This window comes from Capsicum annuum, chromosome 8 (assembly GCF_002878395.1).
Source record: "Capsicum annuum cultivar UCD-10X-F1 chromosome 8, UCD10Xv1.1, whole genome shotgun sequence".
NCBI classification, from domain to species: Eukaryota; Viridiplantae; Streptophyta; class Magnoliopsida; order Solanales; family Solanaceae; genus Capsicum; species Capsicum annuum.
This window is the reverse complement of record NC_061118.1, coordinates 86277693-86296343: the sequence shown is the minus strand read 5'-3', so window position 1 is coordinate 86296343 and position 18651 is coordinate 86277693. Positions and strand designations below refer to the sequence as shown.

The 18651-nt window shown below is 39.8% G+C and overlaps 1 protein-coding gene across 4 annotated transcripts in view; it reads right to left on the bottom strand.

Annotated features, from left to right (window-relative positions):
• The window catches only part of LOC107838930 (peroxisome biogenesis factor 10), a 37261-nt gene that overhangs the window by 5599 nt on the left and 13011 nt on the right, over positions 1-18651 (bottom strand). For 3 of the 4 annotated variants that reach the window (XM_016682218.2, XM_047395732.1, XM_016682219.2), the window contains 6 exons: positions 15927-16021; positions 15579-15789; positions 8070-8139; positions 7903-7981; positions 7174-7307; positions 6632-6726 (listed from right to left, as the gene is read on the bottom strand). In XM_016682218.2, the coding sequence (XP_016537704.1) occupies positions 6632-6726; positions 7174-7307; positions 7903-7981; positions 8070-8139; positions 15579-15789; positions 15927-16021 (684 nt within the window). The remainder of the gene's footprint in view (positions 1-6631; positions 6727-7173; positions 7308-7902; positions 7982-8069; positions 8140-15578; positions 15790-15926; positions 16022-18651) is intronic. The other variant, XM_047395733.1, reaches the window with a different exon arrangement.

Genomic DNA, 18651 nt, shown 5'->3' with positions numbered 1-18651 from the left:
TGATGATGTGAGCTTCGGTTCAGGACCGATAAATAATGATGATGATGATATTGAGTTCTGATTCGAGTCCGGCATTGTGAGTTTATTTATGATATGATACGGTATGGATGGAGTCATGGTTATAGCTTGATATTCGGTAAAATTATAGAACTTCGGTTATTAACTTTCTTTTGATTGTACTCTTCAAGCTTAGGGGGCGTTGGGTTATACTTTTCCACACTTACTAGTTTATGGGGGTCAATCTTGTAGTATTAATCTAAGTTGCTCAAACTCGGGTGCGAGTGTCCAATACGGGTACGGATCTAGAGGTCGGATTCTTCGCGGTCTCAATTTAAAGATTCGGGGATATGGATCTAGGGATGGATATGGGTGCGGGGATTCGGCAACAAATAATTTAAATATCTAAAAATAGAGTTATAAAACATAAATTATGAGATATTATATGAAAAACTTGAGGAAAAAATGTTGTTCAAGAAGAAAATCTTGGAAGGAGATAAAAAGAAAAGCAATAACATAGAAATTTCTATATACAAGGTATTCCATTTTCTTCAATTTCACCTTAACTTTTGTTTTGATTACTAAATTTCTTAAATCTGTCCGGACCTTTTCAGATAATTTTGGTCAAAGTACCCAAAATCGGTTGACCAGATCGGGTACGGATCCCACACCCACACCCATGTCGTGTCGACAAGGGTGCAGCACCAAAAGTGAAGAGTCCGAGTAACTTAGGTATTAATAATGTTTCTTTCATATTACATATGTTCCGGTTATTTATTTATAGTAGTGGAGCTTATTTCCAGGTTTTTCCTTTTACCTTGACTTAACTTATTTATCATGCATCTTTGTCGATTTAAATCATGATTTAGCTCAGTCGGCCGATGATGCTTACTGAGTGCTCGTGATTGTGGTACTCATACTACACTTCTATGCCTTTTTAGTACAGATTCGATTAATAATATCCACCGTTGACGTGACGATCGTGCTGAGTTGAGTTCGAAGATAGGGTGAGCTCTCAGAGTTGGAGTTCCCCGTTTTCCTTCTACTATTTATGTCTAGTCTTTCACTATTCGAGACTGATAAGCATAGACAAATTGGAATCATAGCCTAGGTTCACCAGTATTGTTGTTACAAGAGCACGTCTCTAGTAGAGTCTCGCGGATCAGAACGATGATGTCTGTTTCTTATCTTTGGGAGGTTATAGGACATTCTAAGGAGTTCTTCACTTCTTTCACTCATTTCGTGCTAAGAGTTTGAGTTGGTTTCTAAGGAATTCCTTTGATTTCAATCTTTCACAAATGGCTAGGATGCATGCTACCGCTGCATGAGACGAGGACCCCGAGTCCACGACTAGGGATCCTGTCGTTCATGGACGACCTAAAGGTCGTGGACAGCCTAGAGATATATCCCCAGCTAGGGACCAGGATAGAGGACCTTCACCAAAACCTATTCCTGCTCCTGAGCCGGGGATTCTTCCACCCCAGCCAACAATGAGATAGGGACCAGCCTAGGCTCCGTTGGGGTTTGTTTATTCTTTAGTGCTTAGGAATGCATTGGTTCAGCTCTTGGGATTGGCAGGTGGTGCACACTTGAGAGTCTGCGGATCAGAGTGGTACTGAGGCAAGGGCACAACCTGTAGCTGCGGCTCCCAGAGTTAAGGTCCCTCTTGCGACGGTGGTTGCACAGCCGATAGTTGCCCAGCCTGCCATGTCTGTTGAGGAGCAGAAGACGTTGGGTAGAGTCTTGAGATTGGCTTCGCCTAGGTTTTTGGTGCATCGATCCAAGATGCTTATGAGTTATTGATTGCTTATGAGAATAGGCTCCGTAAGTTGGGCCTAGTTGAGACTCATGTGGATTAAACTACTTTCCAATTGAACTTGGCAGCTCGACATTGTTGGAGAGGTAATCTTGATTCCAGGCCAGCTGGATCTCCCTCATTGACATAAGACTCGGTTCTCCAAGATCTTCTTGGAGAAGTAAATGCCTCGCAGTCTAAGGGATCGTCTGAGAAACCAATTCTCAAGGTTGGAGCAGGGCTCCTTGATTGTTGTAGAGCATGAGGCTCGATTTCGTAAGTTGGCTACGCATGCTACTTCTATTCGGGGATTAAGACTCTCTCTTCGCATGTCTACACAGAGTTTGGTTACTGCGGGTAGGTCTTTTGTTTAGGTTTCTGATCATACTCAGGTTAAGGGGGAGATGCATCGCGAGGCCAAGGGGGCAACGATAAAAGGTCATGATATCAGGTTAGTTTCAGTGGGAACCGTAGTGGCTCTCAGGTTAGGTACCCTCCGCGTTAGTCGTATCAGCAGAATCAGTCTAGTAGGCCCGTTCAGGACGCATTTCAGATTACCGATGGAGGCCAGTCTAGTTACGATAGTCATCCTGGCTAGAGTAATGGTCAGCCTTTGAGGGATTTGTTTTTTGGTTATTCATGCCGTGGTGGTTATTTCGAGTCAGTCGGATCTTCTGGTTTCAATGCAGTGCCTGGGGCATGTTATGGTTGTTCGGGGATTGAGACGCTCTTCGCATGTCTACACAGAGTTTGGTTGCTGCGGGTCGGCCTTTTGCTGAGGTTTCTAATCATACTCAGGTAATTGAGGAGATGCATCGTGAGGCCAAGAGGGCAGTGATAAGAGGTCGCAATATCAGGGTAGTTTCAGTGGGAGCCGTAGGGGCTCACGATTCAGAGGCAGTGGTTCTAAGGGTAGGTACCATTCGCGTCAGTTGTATCAGCATCAGGATCAGTCTAGTAGGCCCGTTCAGGACGCACTTCAGATTACCGATGGAAGCCAATCTAGTTACAGTGATCATCCTCATCCTGGCCAGAGTAGTGGTCAGCCTTCGAGGGATTCGTTTTTTGTTTATTCATGTCGTCGTGGTTATTTCGAGTCAGCTGAATCTTCTAGTTTCAAAGTAGCGCCAAGGGCATGTTATGGTTGTAGGGCTTTTGGTCAATTCTCGAGAGACTTTCCCAGACATGGAGCGATAGTTCCTTCAGCTCAGGGTGTTCCACCGATTCGGGCAGTTTTGCCCCAGCTAGAGGTGGTGTGCATGGTCGCCGGGATGGTCCACAGGATGCTCGTAGAGGTTCTTAAGCAGATAGGATAGGAGATCGGTTAGGAGCCTAACCAAGTGGCGAGCGTGGTCAGTTGTATGACATACCTGCTAAACCCGAGCCTGAGTCTTCGGATGTTGTTATCACAAGTACGATCTCGGTGTGCTATCAGTCGGCTTTATTTGATTCAGGATCCACTTATTCTTGCGTGTTTGCCTATTATGCCCCACGGTTAAGAGTTTTCTTGGGACTTACTATCTGTCGTTATGTGTATCTACTCTCGTGGGTGATTCTTTAGTAGTGATTGGATTTATAGATCATGTGTTGTGACTGTTCAAGAGTTTGGTACCCAGGTTGATCTTATTGTATTACATACGAGCTTTTTGATGAACCGTGAAACCAGTTCACAAACTGTTTGTCATTCGTCGACCAAGGTTCCGCAAAGAAGTATTTTTGGTCTCGAACCACAGTTCAAATTGATGAATCATCAAAGTGTTCATGAACCGTGGAATGAGTCGAGATTACCTACAAGTTCCAGACCTAAAAAGAGGCAATTAACAGTTGAATTCCAACTTCCACGGATCGTAAATCTAAATTACGGTCCGTGGAATGTTGGCACAGCCAAGTTTTCCTAGTTTGTTAGGATAAGCTTTGATGTCTATAAATACTTTCTTAGATTTTCTTTTTAATGTGATGCATTATTACTCAATTTTTGAGTAGAGACACGTTATTGTTGACTTTGTTCCTAGTTCTTGGAGTCTACAGTCTACACTACATACTTTGATTGTTGATTGTGATAATACAATTTCGATTTTACTATTCTTCTTTTGTAAGTTCACTATTTTGATTTCAACATCTCTTGATATTGTTCGTGCAAGCATGAGTAGCTAAACACCATAATGGGGTTGTGGAAACCATGATGACAAACGTAGGTCATAGTGGTTCTTAAATGGTGATTGTGCATGCATTGTTAATCTCTTCGCTTTGATTCCTTTTTAGCGCTTGCAAACGTTAGAACTATCATAAATTTTAACTTGCTTGATAAAAGTAGAGATTAGGAAAAAGAGATTAACAATGGAGATTTGAGGCTTCTACCCCTTATCTAATAACTTGAGCTTTCACAAGAAAAGTCAATCTGAAACTAACGACGAGGTTTAATACTTAAAACACTCGAAAGCCGAAAGGATTGAGAGTGCCATTCATCTATTTGGTGGAAAGACATTAGATGAACCATAATTATCAGTTTTGCATGTATAGCACCAGGATAGATCACCAATAAAATAGATCAGCTAAAGTTATGAAATTATGGGGAACACAGTCATAGTCTTTTCTCTTATTTTGAATACAACAAATAGTTCCTAAACATTACTACAAATATTGAATTCTTTTGCTTTTTATGTTAAACCCCCCTCGAAATCTCAACTACTAGTTGAATAACCACCATTGACATATTTCTCGCCATATCCATATTTCATGTGGGACTCATCCCCAACCTTGTTTGGATTCTATATTTGACAGCGACCGTTTTATACTTCATTGAGAGGTGTAATTTGGGTGTACCAGCTACAAACATATACTGAATCTCGAGGAGATGAATAGCTTGAGTATCTCGAGGCACCAGAGGATACAGACACTACAAAATCAATGACAGAAGAGCTCGAAGAGTCATTCTGTCATCTTTCTTGCAAATAGAAAGGTATACCGTGGATAGGGCTAAGCTCCAAACATAGTGAAAAACTCATTAATTTTCTTAAAGTTTGCTTGGTCGTGCAGATACAAGAAGAATACCACCAAAAGTTGTGATCCATAAGTTGGGAACGAACCTGAGTTTTTCCCCAGTGAGGTAGAAGAAACACCCGATTTTCAAACCCAAGAACATGTTTGCTAAGGAAGAGGTAAATAGAAGTGAAGTACCCAAACTAGCAAGCAAAAGTAGTTGTAGTGCCCAAAAAGCTTAATAAATTGTAGTGCCCAAAAAGCTTAATAAATTTAGAATGTGTATAGACATTAAAGATCTAAACAAGGCATGTCCAAAGGACTCATTTGCGGTGTCAAACATCGATCAAATAATCGACACCAAATCAAACATGAGGTGATGAGTTTCCTTATTGTCCAAATACCAAAGACACACCACCAAACTCTCGGTAGAGGGGCCAACCTGAGCTAAACAAACCCTATAGGTCATGTAGAACACAAGGACAGCGAGGACAAGCGAGGACAATCACAGGATCTCCAAACCCAAGCATAAAGGGGTATGTGTACACGTACATATAGCCCAATCTTGCAGACGTGATCCTATCGTCCACACTAAAGCCTCAATCAGAACACTACGTATGTAGTCTTTTCAAGCAATGGAGAGATGTGACGCCTCGATCGTGGAAATATAATTGTTAGTGTATTTATGTCGATCATCGGTGGTCTTTGTTAAAGGGTACGAACTTACAGGTCGTCCTTGTTGAAGGATGGATTACAGGGCAAGATGGTATCCACGGTGGATTCAACAACATCAGTCTTAGTGTTCTCTTGGGTTTTGTCAGAGCATTGCTGACAAGGAACCCACCTTCAACAGGCATAAAAAGGTCAGTTATTTCTCTTTGATAACCGTGGTGTCCGAGCCAGCTTGCACGCACCTCAACTAATTCCACCGGATACCTGTCACCTCCCACCAGCAATGGGTACCAAAGTAACTCTGTCCATAAAGGCTAGAACAGATGGGAAGAAATCACCTAGTGCTTGTCTCTGTTGAGAATTAAACCTGAGACCTCATGGTGCTCAACCCAACTTCATTGCACCACTAGGCCACACACCCTTGGGTACAAAGGTTGGTGATTTTCCATGTCCAGTAGAGGGCAACTTTTTTATCAGGAAGACATAGTGATATCCTTAGTGGATTGAGCAACATCGCCCTAGGTGTTCTTTTTCTTGGGTTTGGTCGCAGCACCCCTAGCATGGGACAGACCTTCGTCAGGCACAAAAAAGGTTGGTGATTTTCCATGTCCAATAGAAGGCAACTTTTTATGAGAGGAAAACATAATGATAGATGATTTTAACAAGGAGAAGGTAGGGGAATGGTGTTTCCCGGTATAACTCCGACAAGAAACTATCGGAGAAGTGTAAAGAGAAGACAGGAGGACAGCCTGCGACTTATATTGAGTAGGGAAAGGCTCGAGTGGTGTTTTCTGGTATAAACTTCGGCAAGAAACTGAATGGGAAGGAAGTTTTAGAGATTGATTGCAAAGATAGGAAAAGTGTAAAGAGAAGCCAGTAGGACGGTCTGCGACTTATATAGAGTAGGGAAACTCGAGTCTTGGGTCAGTTCAATCATAGCAAAACACATGGCCAGTGCATTGAATGCAATGAGAACAACCGCATCGTATGTGAAAAAGATGCTTCACTTCTCCAGTAAAAAAATTGAAAAACCCATTACAAAAGGCACAAAGTCAAAGTAAAACTTGTATAACCTTCAACTACTCTCCCACAAATTTTTGAATAGTAGAGAAATGCTAAATTCTCCCAGGTCATATGAGCTAAATGAATTACGTAACACATAATTCTTGAAAGTAAAACAAAATATACCTCTAAGGTTGATGTGGGTTCAGCAACCAATCCATACTTCTCACTTTCGGCAGTTATTAGATTGCCTTCCTCGTTTAAAACAGGTAAACCTCGGCCTAAACACGGAGAGAGGAGGTTACAACCTACAAGTGACAAAAATGACCTACGAAATACCCGAAGAAGGAAAATTAACACAAAGACACCAAAATGTTAATCTACAAGTGCATTGTTACAGGGCTAGAAGAGGTGCATGAATGCAAAGATATGAAAGTAACCTTGACGACCAAAATAAATTTTGGAACTTTGTGACGCATAATTACTCTGTGTCATGATCATATCTTCCAAATCATAGTAAACTACATTTTTTAATTAAGCTCATTCTTTCCTCTATTGATGTTGAGCCGCAGTCACACCCTTGGAACATATGATGAAAATAATGGGTACGATTATTCTTTTTCTTCGAAGAACAAATTATTTTGTATTTTGGGGTGATAAACATAAATAAACACTTCACACATGATACTCAGGGAATGTCCCGCAATAGTATATGCAAAAAGTTTCACCTGCAGAAGTTCGATAGGTTCCAAAGGGAGCTTGTTGAGCAGAAGCTGAAACGGATGATAAACTACTACGCCTCAGACCTTCAGCAGCAAGAATACATAATTGAATTAGAAGGAAGACCCCTAGTATTTGATATCTGCACAACAAGAACAGTTTGAGCAGCCAATATTGTCTAACTGGGGTCTTTATGCAGACAAGGAGCCATAAATCACTATTTTAATAAATGAATATGTGCCAGACAGAATCATCCACTTCAGTGAAGTTTGATACAGAAAATGTTTTAACTGGTGCATGAAAGTGAAATATCTGACTGCTCACATCCCACAGCACATAAAGTGGCAGACACGTCCAATGCCCAATATTTTTGGCAAAGCTAAATAGTCTTTCCTTTTGAAGGCCAATACTCCCAATTTTTCCTTTAAAATATCAGAGAAAAAGCATCAAGAAAATATTTTAAATAACAAAAAACAGCTGGCAGAAAACTAATAAGCACTGATACAAAAATATTGTCCCAAGGTCTATACAAGAAGGAATGCCATCTTAGTCAAATGAAATGACCATTTTTGTGCAATTTCTTTTTTCCTTCACATGAAGACTAGCACAGAAAAGATTATATAGCCAGAAATCTACCAACTTTGGTCAGAAGGAAAAGTCATTTTTCAGAGACCAGATGTCGGATGCAGAGAGTTACAGATCATACATTTCTACAACAGAAGCTTGAAGCTATATACCGAGGTCGTTGGTTCATAGGTTTTCCAATGAACACATAGTGAATGCCCGCAGCACGTTTTGATATATGGTAATAAAGTCCTGGCACAGAGAGAATTTAATGATTTTTAGCACGTGTATCAGAAACTAGCAGCACTTAATTGGTTTATTGAGTGGCAAATCAAGTCACCTTCAAAATAGAAGAACATGAGATTTGTCCGGATAACCAATTGCAAGATCTCACGAACAAGAGGAAGCACCTGCAAGGATGTATGTTGCTTTACAAAAATTGGAAGTGAAAGATGGAGAGTCGACCAAATGTGAGAGTCGACCAAATGTGCACTACTTTACAAGGTACTTCCCAATTACCTGTACATGTCAACTATGTCTTAGTCAATTTGCCAAAGTTCTAACAAAATAAAGGAGTTGAACATGATAGTCAGCAATTCTGGCAGCTCAAAGGTTAGACCATCAGTAAATAGGGTTTTGTCATGCCACAAGGCATTCTATTCAGGGTGGAAGTAACTCTAAACCTTTGTCCTACATATATGGAATATCACAAATATTAGTCTACAGTAATGCTCTGTTGGGTTCGAATCAGTCGGGCGTCATGCGGAAGCTAATAGTTGCAAAACATTGTGGCGATAAATTAGATGACACAAATTATACTAAAAAGGCATATTATTGATAGATTCGACCAATTGGCCTTCAGAAAACTAATATAAATAAATCATAAAAAGCTATAAGAGAATATCTCCCCCTAAATAAGACTCTTTAACGACTACATTGTGGATGTTATGGAATAAGAAGAAGGATCCTCAATTTATAGAGGTACAAAACCTTTCCTCCAAGGAGGTTAACTAAATATGAAAGAGACATTTTTCTTGAAAGAAACGCAAAAACAATTATCGTAATATTTCTACTTTGCTTTAATAGAAAATTAAAACTCAAATTTGGTAAGAAAATCAGGGCAAAAAACTGACAAATCTCCCCTCTAGGCTTGATTTTCTTGACAAAACTTGATTTACCTTCTTCATATGCATGATCTTTGTTCTTCATATAATCTCCATCACTGTTGATTGCCATGGTTAAAAATAAGATTTAAAATATCATGATTACAAATGGGTTTAAAAATTAATATTTTGTTTTATTTTTAAAGATGCAACAGCAGGAATGTTAAAAAATTTTCTCCATATGTAGTTTGACAAAAACCTTCATTGTCTTCAAATTGCTTGCAGCTATAACTGAAATCACATTAACCCTGTCTTTAACCCACTGCTAAACCATAGGCTCTGATATCACTTGTTGGGTTCGAAATTGACAGGGTGTCTTTTTTTTTTTTTTTGAAACTGATAACTTGTATATTTCACTTTTAAGATTCACAAATACACAGTAATTTGGGGGCATTAGCCCCTATTTACAACCAAAAAAACTCACAGAACCTGTAGATATTCTACACCACTAAATGGAGTCTAGTACATCCAGAGTTTCTACAGTTTCTACTGAGTAGGATAGTCTACACCAAAAACAAAAAAGCAGAATACAATTCATTTTTATCTGCTAAACTATACTGCTCCTATTCTGAAAGCACCTAGAGTTCCTTTCTTTTCAAATTGACCATCTGCATGCTGGTATAATGCTCCATCTTTTTTTGTCTCTAGTCTCCTTCCCTCCTTCTTCCCAGCTTGTTGCAATGTTTCCTGGCATTGTTCAGGTGATCCCTCTGAGCGCTAAAAAGATCCTCCATACTTGTCACTTTGCAATAGAGAAACAAATGTTTAACTGTCTCAGATGTTTCTCCACATAGACAACATCTGGGGCACATTATTATTCTTCTTTTCATCAAATTTTCTTGAGTAAGGACAGCTTCTCTAGTCAAAAGTCATACAAAACAAGAAACCTTCAAAGGGGTCTTTGGCTTCCAAATATGTTTCCAGGGCCAATCTTCAATCTAGTGGCTGCTAGTATTCAGATCTTCGTAGGATATGTTCATCTTGTAGTTCCCGCTGTTGTGACTATTCCACCAAAGACTGTCAACTCCTTCGCATTCTTCTAAAAGTGATATCCCAACCCTCATTTGACCGCTGCTCCGCCACTGTTCTATGTTGGTAAAGCGCCATATTGTAGATATCTGGAAACTTCTCTTTTAGGCTCTCAGTACCTAGCCAAACATTTGTCCAAAAGTTGGCTTTGTTCCCATCTGTAATTTTTATGGAGCACTTGGTTCAGCAAAGGCCATTATGCTCTGATGGACCTCCATAGACTTACTCCATACGGAGTGTTTGTCTCCTTAGTCATCCACCTGTCAGCCTCCTCATATTTAGCATTGATGGCTCTTTTCCATAGCATTTGGTATTCCTTTGTGTATCTCCAAAGCCATTTAAGTTTTAAAGCCTTGCTTTGCATTTTCAGGTCCCTGATTCCCAGACCTCCCGTCTTTCGGCTTGCTGTTATAGCCTTCCATTTGACTAGATGAAAACCTTTCTTTTCTTTGCTCCCTTGCCACAAAAAAAATTTCCTGATGCTGTCAAGTCTTTTGATAACACTAACTGGTATAGGGAAGAGGGTCCTCATGTAGGAAGGTAGGGCATCTAACACTGAGTTGATGAGTATGACTCTTCCTCCCAGTGACAAGTATTAAGACTTCCATCTAGATAGTTTCTTCTCACACCTTTCTATAACATCATTCCAAATTTCCTTAGACTTTGATTTTGCCCCTAAAGGCATGCCTAAATACACTATAGGCAAAACTCCGACTTCACCTCCAGAATTGAAGTTAGGAACTTCATATCAGTAACATTATTTATAGAGTATATAGAATCCAGTTAATGTGAAACCCCGACACGCTTTCAAAAAGTACTAAAATCACCCTCAGATACTTTAATTGGTCAGCATTGGCATCACAAAAAATCAATGTCATCAGCATACTGTAGGTGCGTTATTTCCATGCTGTTGTTTGCGCTTCTATCCATTTCAAAGCCATTGATCCAACCTAACTGCTAAGCACTTTTCACCATATTGTTCAAACCCTCCATTACTAAAATAAATAGAAAAGGGGATAAAGGGTCACCTTGCCTCAATCCTCTCTGAGCTTTTAAAAAACCTGTTAAGGATCCATTAATAAGGACTGAAAAACACACTGTTGAGATACACTGCCTAATCCAGTTTATCCATTTACTTCCAAAACCCATCCTCTGTAGGATATCCAGAAGGAAACCCCAACTGACATGATCATACGCCTTTTCTATGTCTAGCTTACACAAAATGCCAGGTTTATTCTGTTTGATTCTAGAGTCCACCGCTTCATTTGCCACCAAAACAGCATCCATTATTTGTCTCCCCTTAATAAATGTCATTTGTTGAGAGTCTACCAGCTTATCTATCACCTTCTTTAATCTCTCAGCCAGCACTTTTGAAAATAGTTTGTAGACACTTCCTATCAGACTGATGGGTCTGAAGTCTCACAGTTCTTTGGCTCATTTTTCTTTGGGATAAGAGCTATGAAGGTGGCATTATAACTCTTCTCAAAAATTTCACAATCGTGGAAATTCGTGAAGGCTTCCATTATGTCATGCTTCATTATATCCCAGCAATTTAAAATGAAATCCCTGGTGAAACCATCAAGCCCAGGGGCCTTGTCTTTTGCGAACCACTTCAAGCATTGTAGGACCTCTTGTTCTTCACAATTTGATTGCAGATACAATTTTTCCTGCTTTGAGATGGTAGGGCAGTTGGCAAAATTGTAGACTGGTCTCCAGCTCTCTGATTCTATGTATAAGCTCTGATAGAAGCTGATTATTTCCCCGCTGATTTTTGTCTGATCTTCAGTAACTTCCCCTTGGATCATCAATTGATCTATGTTGTTATATCTCTTGTGGGCACTAGCTATTTTGTGAAAATACTTGGTATTTATATCTCCTTCATTTAGCCATTGTGTTCTTGATCTTTGCCTCCAGGATATCTCTTCGTTCTTTACCAGCTCCTCGTACTCCATAAACAAATCAGCTTTCTTTATTTTTTCCTCATCACTCAGAGGTAGGTTTGTTTACCAGAATGTTTTCCCATTCCGCTAGTTGCGCCAGCAGACTTCTTTTCTGAGCACTAAGGTTCCCTTGATAGCTTTTACTCCACTCTTTCAACTTTGATTTAAGAGATTTGAATTTGCAAGCCCAGGTTTTCCTGAAGTCTGAAAAGAGTTCCACCAATTTCTTATTCTGTCACGGAAACCTTCTGTCCTTAGCCACCACTTCTCCACTTTGAAGTAGGACTTGTTATGTGTCCAAACTCCACACTGCAAAGCTATTGGATTGTGATCTGAAACCATTCTTTGTAGTACAATCTGTTTGATATTGCTGAATTTGCCATCCCATTCCTCTGAAATAAGGATTCTATCAATCCTAGAAGCTGCCAGACGATTATCCCCTTTGAACCATGTGAAACTACCCCCTTCCAGATTAAGATCAATCAATTTCAATTCTTCTGAGAATTCCATCATGAATCTGGACCTTCTTTTGCAATTTCTTTTTTCTGTGGGGTACCTACATGTGTTAAAATCTCCACAAACAGCCCATGCTCCCTCCGTTAGACCCCTAATAGCACTGATTTCATCCCATACTAGCCTTCTTTCAAAACCACAATTTGGGGCATACACCCCTGTTAGGTGACATGAGAACTCTTGTAAAATTGCTTCAAACTTACATGTGATAGTGTAAGCACCAACTTCTAGCACCTCTCCTTTCCACGTTCTGCTATCCCATATAAAAACAATTCCGCCCCTAGTACCGCTGGCTTCAAGTTGAGCATGTCTCACCCATCTACCTCCCCATACCTGACTTATCATCTCCTTTATCTCTCCCTCCAGTTTGGTTTCTTGGAGACAGATTATATCTGCCCTCCACTCCAAAGCCAAACTCTTCACCAATCTTCTTTTATCCCTCCCATTGAGACCCCTAACATTCCATGAGACTAGTTTGAAATTCATGAGTTACCTAGTGACAAACTCTTTCCCCTGCTCCTTTTGCCATTATCTTTGAATTTCACATCAAAAGACACTAGGCTTTTAAGTTCCTGCGCGCCTTTAAAGCTAGTCCTTTTATAGTTTTGCTCCATCTTTCTTGCTTGTCTATTACTGTCAATTTGCTTTAACAATTCCATAGCCTCCTCTTTATGCCCTTGGAAGTCCACCTCGATCAATTTACTCAACTTGAGTAGGTTTTGTTGAACCCAAGTAGTCACCTCTCTTTCTTTATCAGGAATCATATCTTGCATTTGCATGCGTAGTGGTTCTGCATCTTCTACCACCCAGCTAATTTCCTCCGAGATTGCAATTGCATTGTTCCTTGGTTCCTCAACTCGCGCCAGATTGACTTCCCCCTTATTACTGCCTTGCATATCCACCAACAGAGCGATTTCTGTGTTGTCTGTTGACTCCATGGTGCCACGATTCCCAACAGCTGCTGCATACGAGCTTTCCTTTGAAGTTTTTCGGTGGTTAGCATGTGACTCTACCTGGAATTGGTGATCGCAGTTGTCCAGATCCTCTGTTGTTAGAGCAGTAATTCTTTCCTTCATCTTTGAACTCTGGATATTATTAAAAATGAGATGGGCTGCTGGGTCAGGCCCAAGTTCACTTTTTCCTGAAAAGAGGCCTACTAACCTTTCTTTAGTCTTGGCCCTTTGATTCATTAAACCTCCCCCGTGCTTCTCACGTATGCAAGTATTAAATTGCTCACCAGCTGTCGTTGTGCCCACGTGCCCTGGAGATACTGAAAGTGAAAAATCCGATAGGATTGTACTAGGTTTCTCGGATCTTGAGACGGTCCCCCTTTTAAACAGTGGTTCTACGATGTTTTCTTCTCCAGTCTTCTCTTTCCTTCTCACCGTTGCCGGAACTTCACACCAGATCGGGATTTTGTAGGTGAAACCGTCGCTTTCTATCTCTACTACCCTAGGCACCTCAGAACCATCTCCTCTCACTTTAACCCTAGCCCACCTTAGGTGGTTTTTTAGGGGTAGTTTCCTCCTTTGTTTCGATCCAACCCCCACACATATCTCCGATCTACTCGAAGGTATTCTGCGACCACAAATTCAGCGGGAGAGCATAAATGTGAATCCATACCCAACTTCTTTTTATATCTGCTGGCCAGCATCCCACAGTAGGCGACCACCATTCAAGTGATAGTTTGGGGGGCCAAGATTTTTGACGACTGAGTCGACCATTTGCTGCTTCTTAAGGCTTCCACAAACGACACTTTTTCCTGCAGCTTCCTTGTTGCTACTGTTTTCTCTTCCTTTTTTGGGAACCCAATAAACCTTGTGATTTTTTCTGCTATAGCTGTCCATCCGGCATTTAATGTAATTTCAGGAGTTATTATGACTGATCTGTTTTCACCCTGAACTGCAATGAAACTGATGTATCTACCATATTCATTACTTTTAAGGGTACAAAAGAACTCAGAAAAGTGATCCCTTGTTTTCCATCTCCTGACAGCCATTCTGTGTTCCTTTGATGCTTCATTAAAGACAAAAACTACCCATTTCATGACTTTAAGGCTGAAAGATACCTTTCTCGTTAAATTTTTGCTCCGCTCGGTCCATTCAAACCAAGTCTCTGACCTAGAGATAGACTTAGAGATGTTAAAAGATTAATAGCCAGCATTGAAGTAAATCCTTTCTTCGCCCATAGTTATTGACTAAAACTACTGATCTGAGGAGAAAAGAAAGGGAGAGACTTAATGCGAGACAAGAAAGAAAGGAGAAATTGGTAGGGTGTCATGCGGAAGCTAATAGTTGCAAAACATTGTGGCGATGAATCGAATGACACAAAATTATACTAAAAAGACATTATTGATAGTTTCAGCCAATTGGCCTACATATGAAAAACTAATATAAGAAAAGACAGTCCGGTGCACTAAGCTCCCTCTAGGTGCAGGGTCCAAGGAAAGGCCCAACCACAAGGATCTATTATATGCAACCTCACCTCACATTTCTGCAAGGGGTTGTTTCCAAGACTTAAACCCGTGACCTCCTGGTCACATGGCAGCAACTTTACTAGTCACTCCAAGGCTCCTCTTCATAAGAAGAAGCAATCATGAAAACTAATATAAAGAAATCATAAAAAGCTATGAGAGAATATCTACCCCTAAACAAGACTCTTTGACGACTACATTGTGGATGCTATGGTGTTATGAAATAAGAAGAAGAATCCTCCAGTTATAGAGGTATAAAACTTTTCCTCCAAGAAAGAAGATAACCAAATATGGAAGAAAATTATATTTTCCTTTCGGGAAAAGTAAAAGCAATTATGATAAACTTTTACTTTACTTCAATAGAAAATTAAAACTTAGATCCACAAGGAACCCTGGACTTAACAACTGGTGAGTACAGTAGATCCAGAGAGTTTAACATCAGCCCAAAGTCTAAAGTGTTGCAGGGAATCCGAAATCCAAGGAGTCATAGATGCTTCCTTAGATTCAAGAGAATGTCCAAATTGTAGGATAATTTTAAAAAACAGAGCATCCAACTTGGAAGAAATCCAGCTTAAGATTTAACTGAAGCAACTTTATCCATTGACTTTCGTGGATAACATCTGAGACGAAGAGTTATATATAATACATACAAGTGAGAGCGAAACGCATGATTTAAATGACCAGGCTTCGGCAATTTGACATAACCAAACATTAGGAAGAATGGGGCGTACCGAAGGCCACCTTCGAACTGCATACAACCAGAAATCCCTCATCTTGGCTTTCAATAGTGAAAGAGCTGAAATTGATGAAGTGGATGTTGAATATGACTGTATCTCAACAGTTGGTGATGGCTCAGCTTCGTTGCTTGAAGTAGGAACATCCCCAAATGGATAGTCAGCCATTGAATCAGCCAGGGTGATGCCACGGGAAGCTACCCTAGAACTGAAAAACAACAAATGATAAATAAATAAATAAACAATAGGCAATAAATATTGGTGGTCTCCGAAACCATTATTGTTACAAGGAGAAGTAAGACGTATGGATGTCCTCTATGAAGTCTCCTAGAAATGTAGATGAACCTGACTCTTTCTGCAATATAAGGAACAGCTGACTGATGGAAAATAAAAAGAGCACGTCTTGCAGGTGTTGGCGAAAGTCCATATGGCCCTGCAACCTGCAATACCAAATTGTAATTGGGACAGAAGAACAATAAAAATATGCTGATGCAGTAAATCAAATGGCTAAATCGTATAATTTATAAATGTAGACCTGTTTTGAATTCTTTTGTATAAAATATTTTAGGCTGAGACTTCCAACTTATCAAAAAGAAAGAATGTTCTAGTGTAGCACCCCACAAAATTTCAAAGCATTTAAAACCTAACAAGGGGGTTAGGGCATACTAATCACTTCGATTTGCATGTCAATAAGACCCATGGATGAGGATAATTAGTGGGAAGGTATATGAATATATACACAATTATTTGGGAGTGTATAAAGGTGTGCAAGAATGAACCAAGGTTTAAATATTTTTAAAAAATGAAACAAAATGGAAAAAACAACTCCCAGCATGCTCGTGTTGGGCCTTGCATAGCAAGCAACCCAGAAAGAGAATTGGTGAGTTTTATGGCTCCAGGAAGAGAAGTGCAGGACCTCGAGAAGCCTGGGGGCTAAAGGAAGAAACTACAAGAGACTTGGGGAGCATCATGGCTAGAACCAAAAATGCTTAGGCCTGGCAACCTCTGCGACGCCCAAACGGGAAGCTCATGAAGCGAGCTGGGCAACGAGTGAAGTTGAGAAATTTCTGAGGCCTTGCTCGAGCTGCCTCTTGCAACTCTAAGGGAGAGAGAAAATATTTGCCAAATTTTCAAGTTCTCGAGAACTCAAAGTGGATCTCGTCCCACCATACCATAGCTGAAATTTCTACAATATTTTGTGTTGATTAAGGTTAATTAACACTAGTATTAACAAGTTTAAGTCATAAAATTGCTATATTTCTTCCAAATCTTGAAAGACCATCAAGAACACCAAAGTTGAGATTACCTAGGGTTGATTAGAAGAGGCAATTCTTCTAGTTCAAACTCATTTTATTAAGTATAGCCAAGCGTTAATATGACACGAGAAAGAACTTGAATGATTGTATTAAGGAACCTTAGTTTGACATTAATGTTGATGGTTGGGGGAGACAATGAATAGTGATTTGGAATTTAAATGCAATTCTTGGTGCATTTTTTTACAACTAATAATATTTTATCACAGTACTGAGACAACACGTTAAAAATTAGGAGGTGTGTAAAGCCTCGATCATATCTAAAAAGGGATCTACATCATTTGCAAAGTTCATGCTGCCCCAAAAGTTAGCAAAGCAATTCAATAGTGTTTAAGGATATGAATGTTGCTAGATTTTCCTTCAAAAGTTCTATTGTTTCTTTTTGTCCAAATTGTCCACCAATGACCATGGTAAATGTATTCCAAAACTTGTGCGCTTCCTATCGAGATCATCCCTTCTCTAACTATGAAGGAGAAATCCCGAACGGAGTGAGGCATTGTCCAGGGCATGTACAAAATGGAAAAAGACATGCTCCAAATCTAACAAGTGATCCTGCAATGCAGGAAAAGATAACAACTATCTTTAGGTTTTTCTTCACCAAGGGAACACCTTCCACATAATTGCATTTTCTTCTCTGAAGATTTGATTGAGTGAACTAAGGTTGCTTCCTTAGCCACAAGCCAGTAAAATCAAAAACCTTCAAGGGTGCTTTTTTGTGCCAAATCTTGCTCCAATTCCGAAGATCGGAGTTAAAAGAAGTTAATGACATGTACCAAGACTTAACACAGAAGATTCCACCTGAATAATACCTCCATATAATATAATCATCCTTGGTTGCTCCAGGACGATGGTGCTACTCCTTCCGTTTCAATTTGTCATGGCACGAGTTAAAGAAAGTAAAAAAGACATTCGAATTTTGTGGAATTAAACTAAAGATATATAGAATGTACAATAAATGACCTTTAATCTTGTGGTTTTAAGCATTCCACATGGAAAGTTAGAATTAAAGAGTTCCCAAAAAAGGAAAGAGGCATTCTATTTTAAAAGGACTAAAAAGGAAAGGAGTCAAACGAATTGAAATGGAGGGAATAATTGATAACATGTTTTATTAAACATGACAATTGTTTTGAAATTGGCAATATAGTGATAGTATAAATGAAAACAGCCAAGCACTAAGACTGTGCTTGTGAATTCCAAGAGTGATCCCCTAATTAAAAAAGATCCCATCTGTACACAAAAAGAGGATAGATACCTGTAATGAGCTGATGAACTCTATCATGTTCTCTTATCTTGAATATTGCACCAGAATACCAAGAACCAAAAACAATTGTACTTTAGAAACTATACTACACTGCTTTCCCACAATACCCAACAAACAGAAGCTGGAATAGTGTTTGATATCCTTTTCAGAGACTTTCTAATACCACCATAACTCAAACTGCACAGCAATCTTTAACGGATCAAGGCATCACAAATGACTGATTAAACAGGTCAAAAGAAAGCTTCATAGCTAACAAGCTGCAGCCCAGTGCATAAAAAGATGATTACTTCTCTTTTCCTCCTTGTAGCACTAATGGCATCTACTGCAAATCAGTATTCTCCAACACTTCCAAGTTGATTTGAGTGAGACAAGCCTCATGTGTGAGTAGCAACATAAAAATGCTACTTCGTAAGGGCTTTTGTTTTCCATAGCCGTTTGTGAGGCCAATTGAGAGTACTTGACAACTCTTTGTTTATCTGCCTATAGCATGACCCAC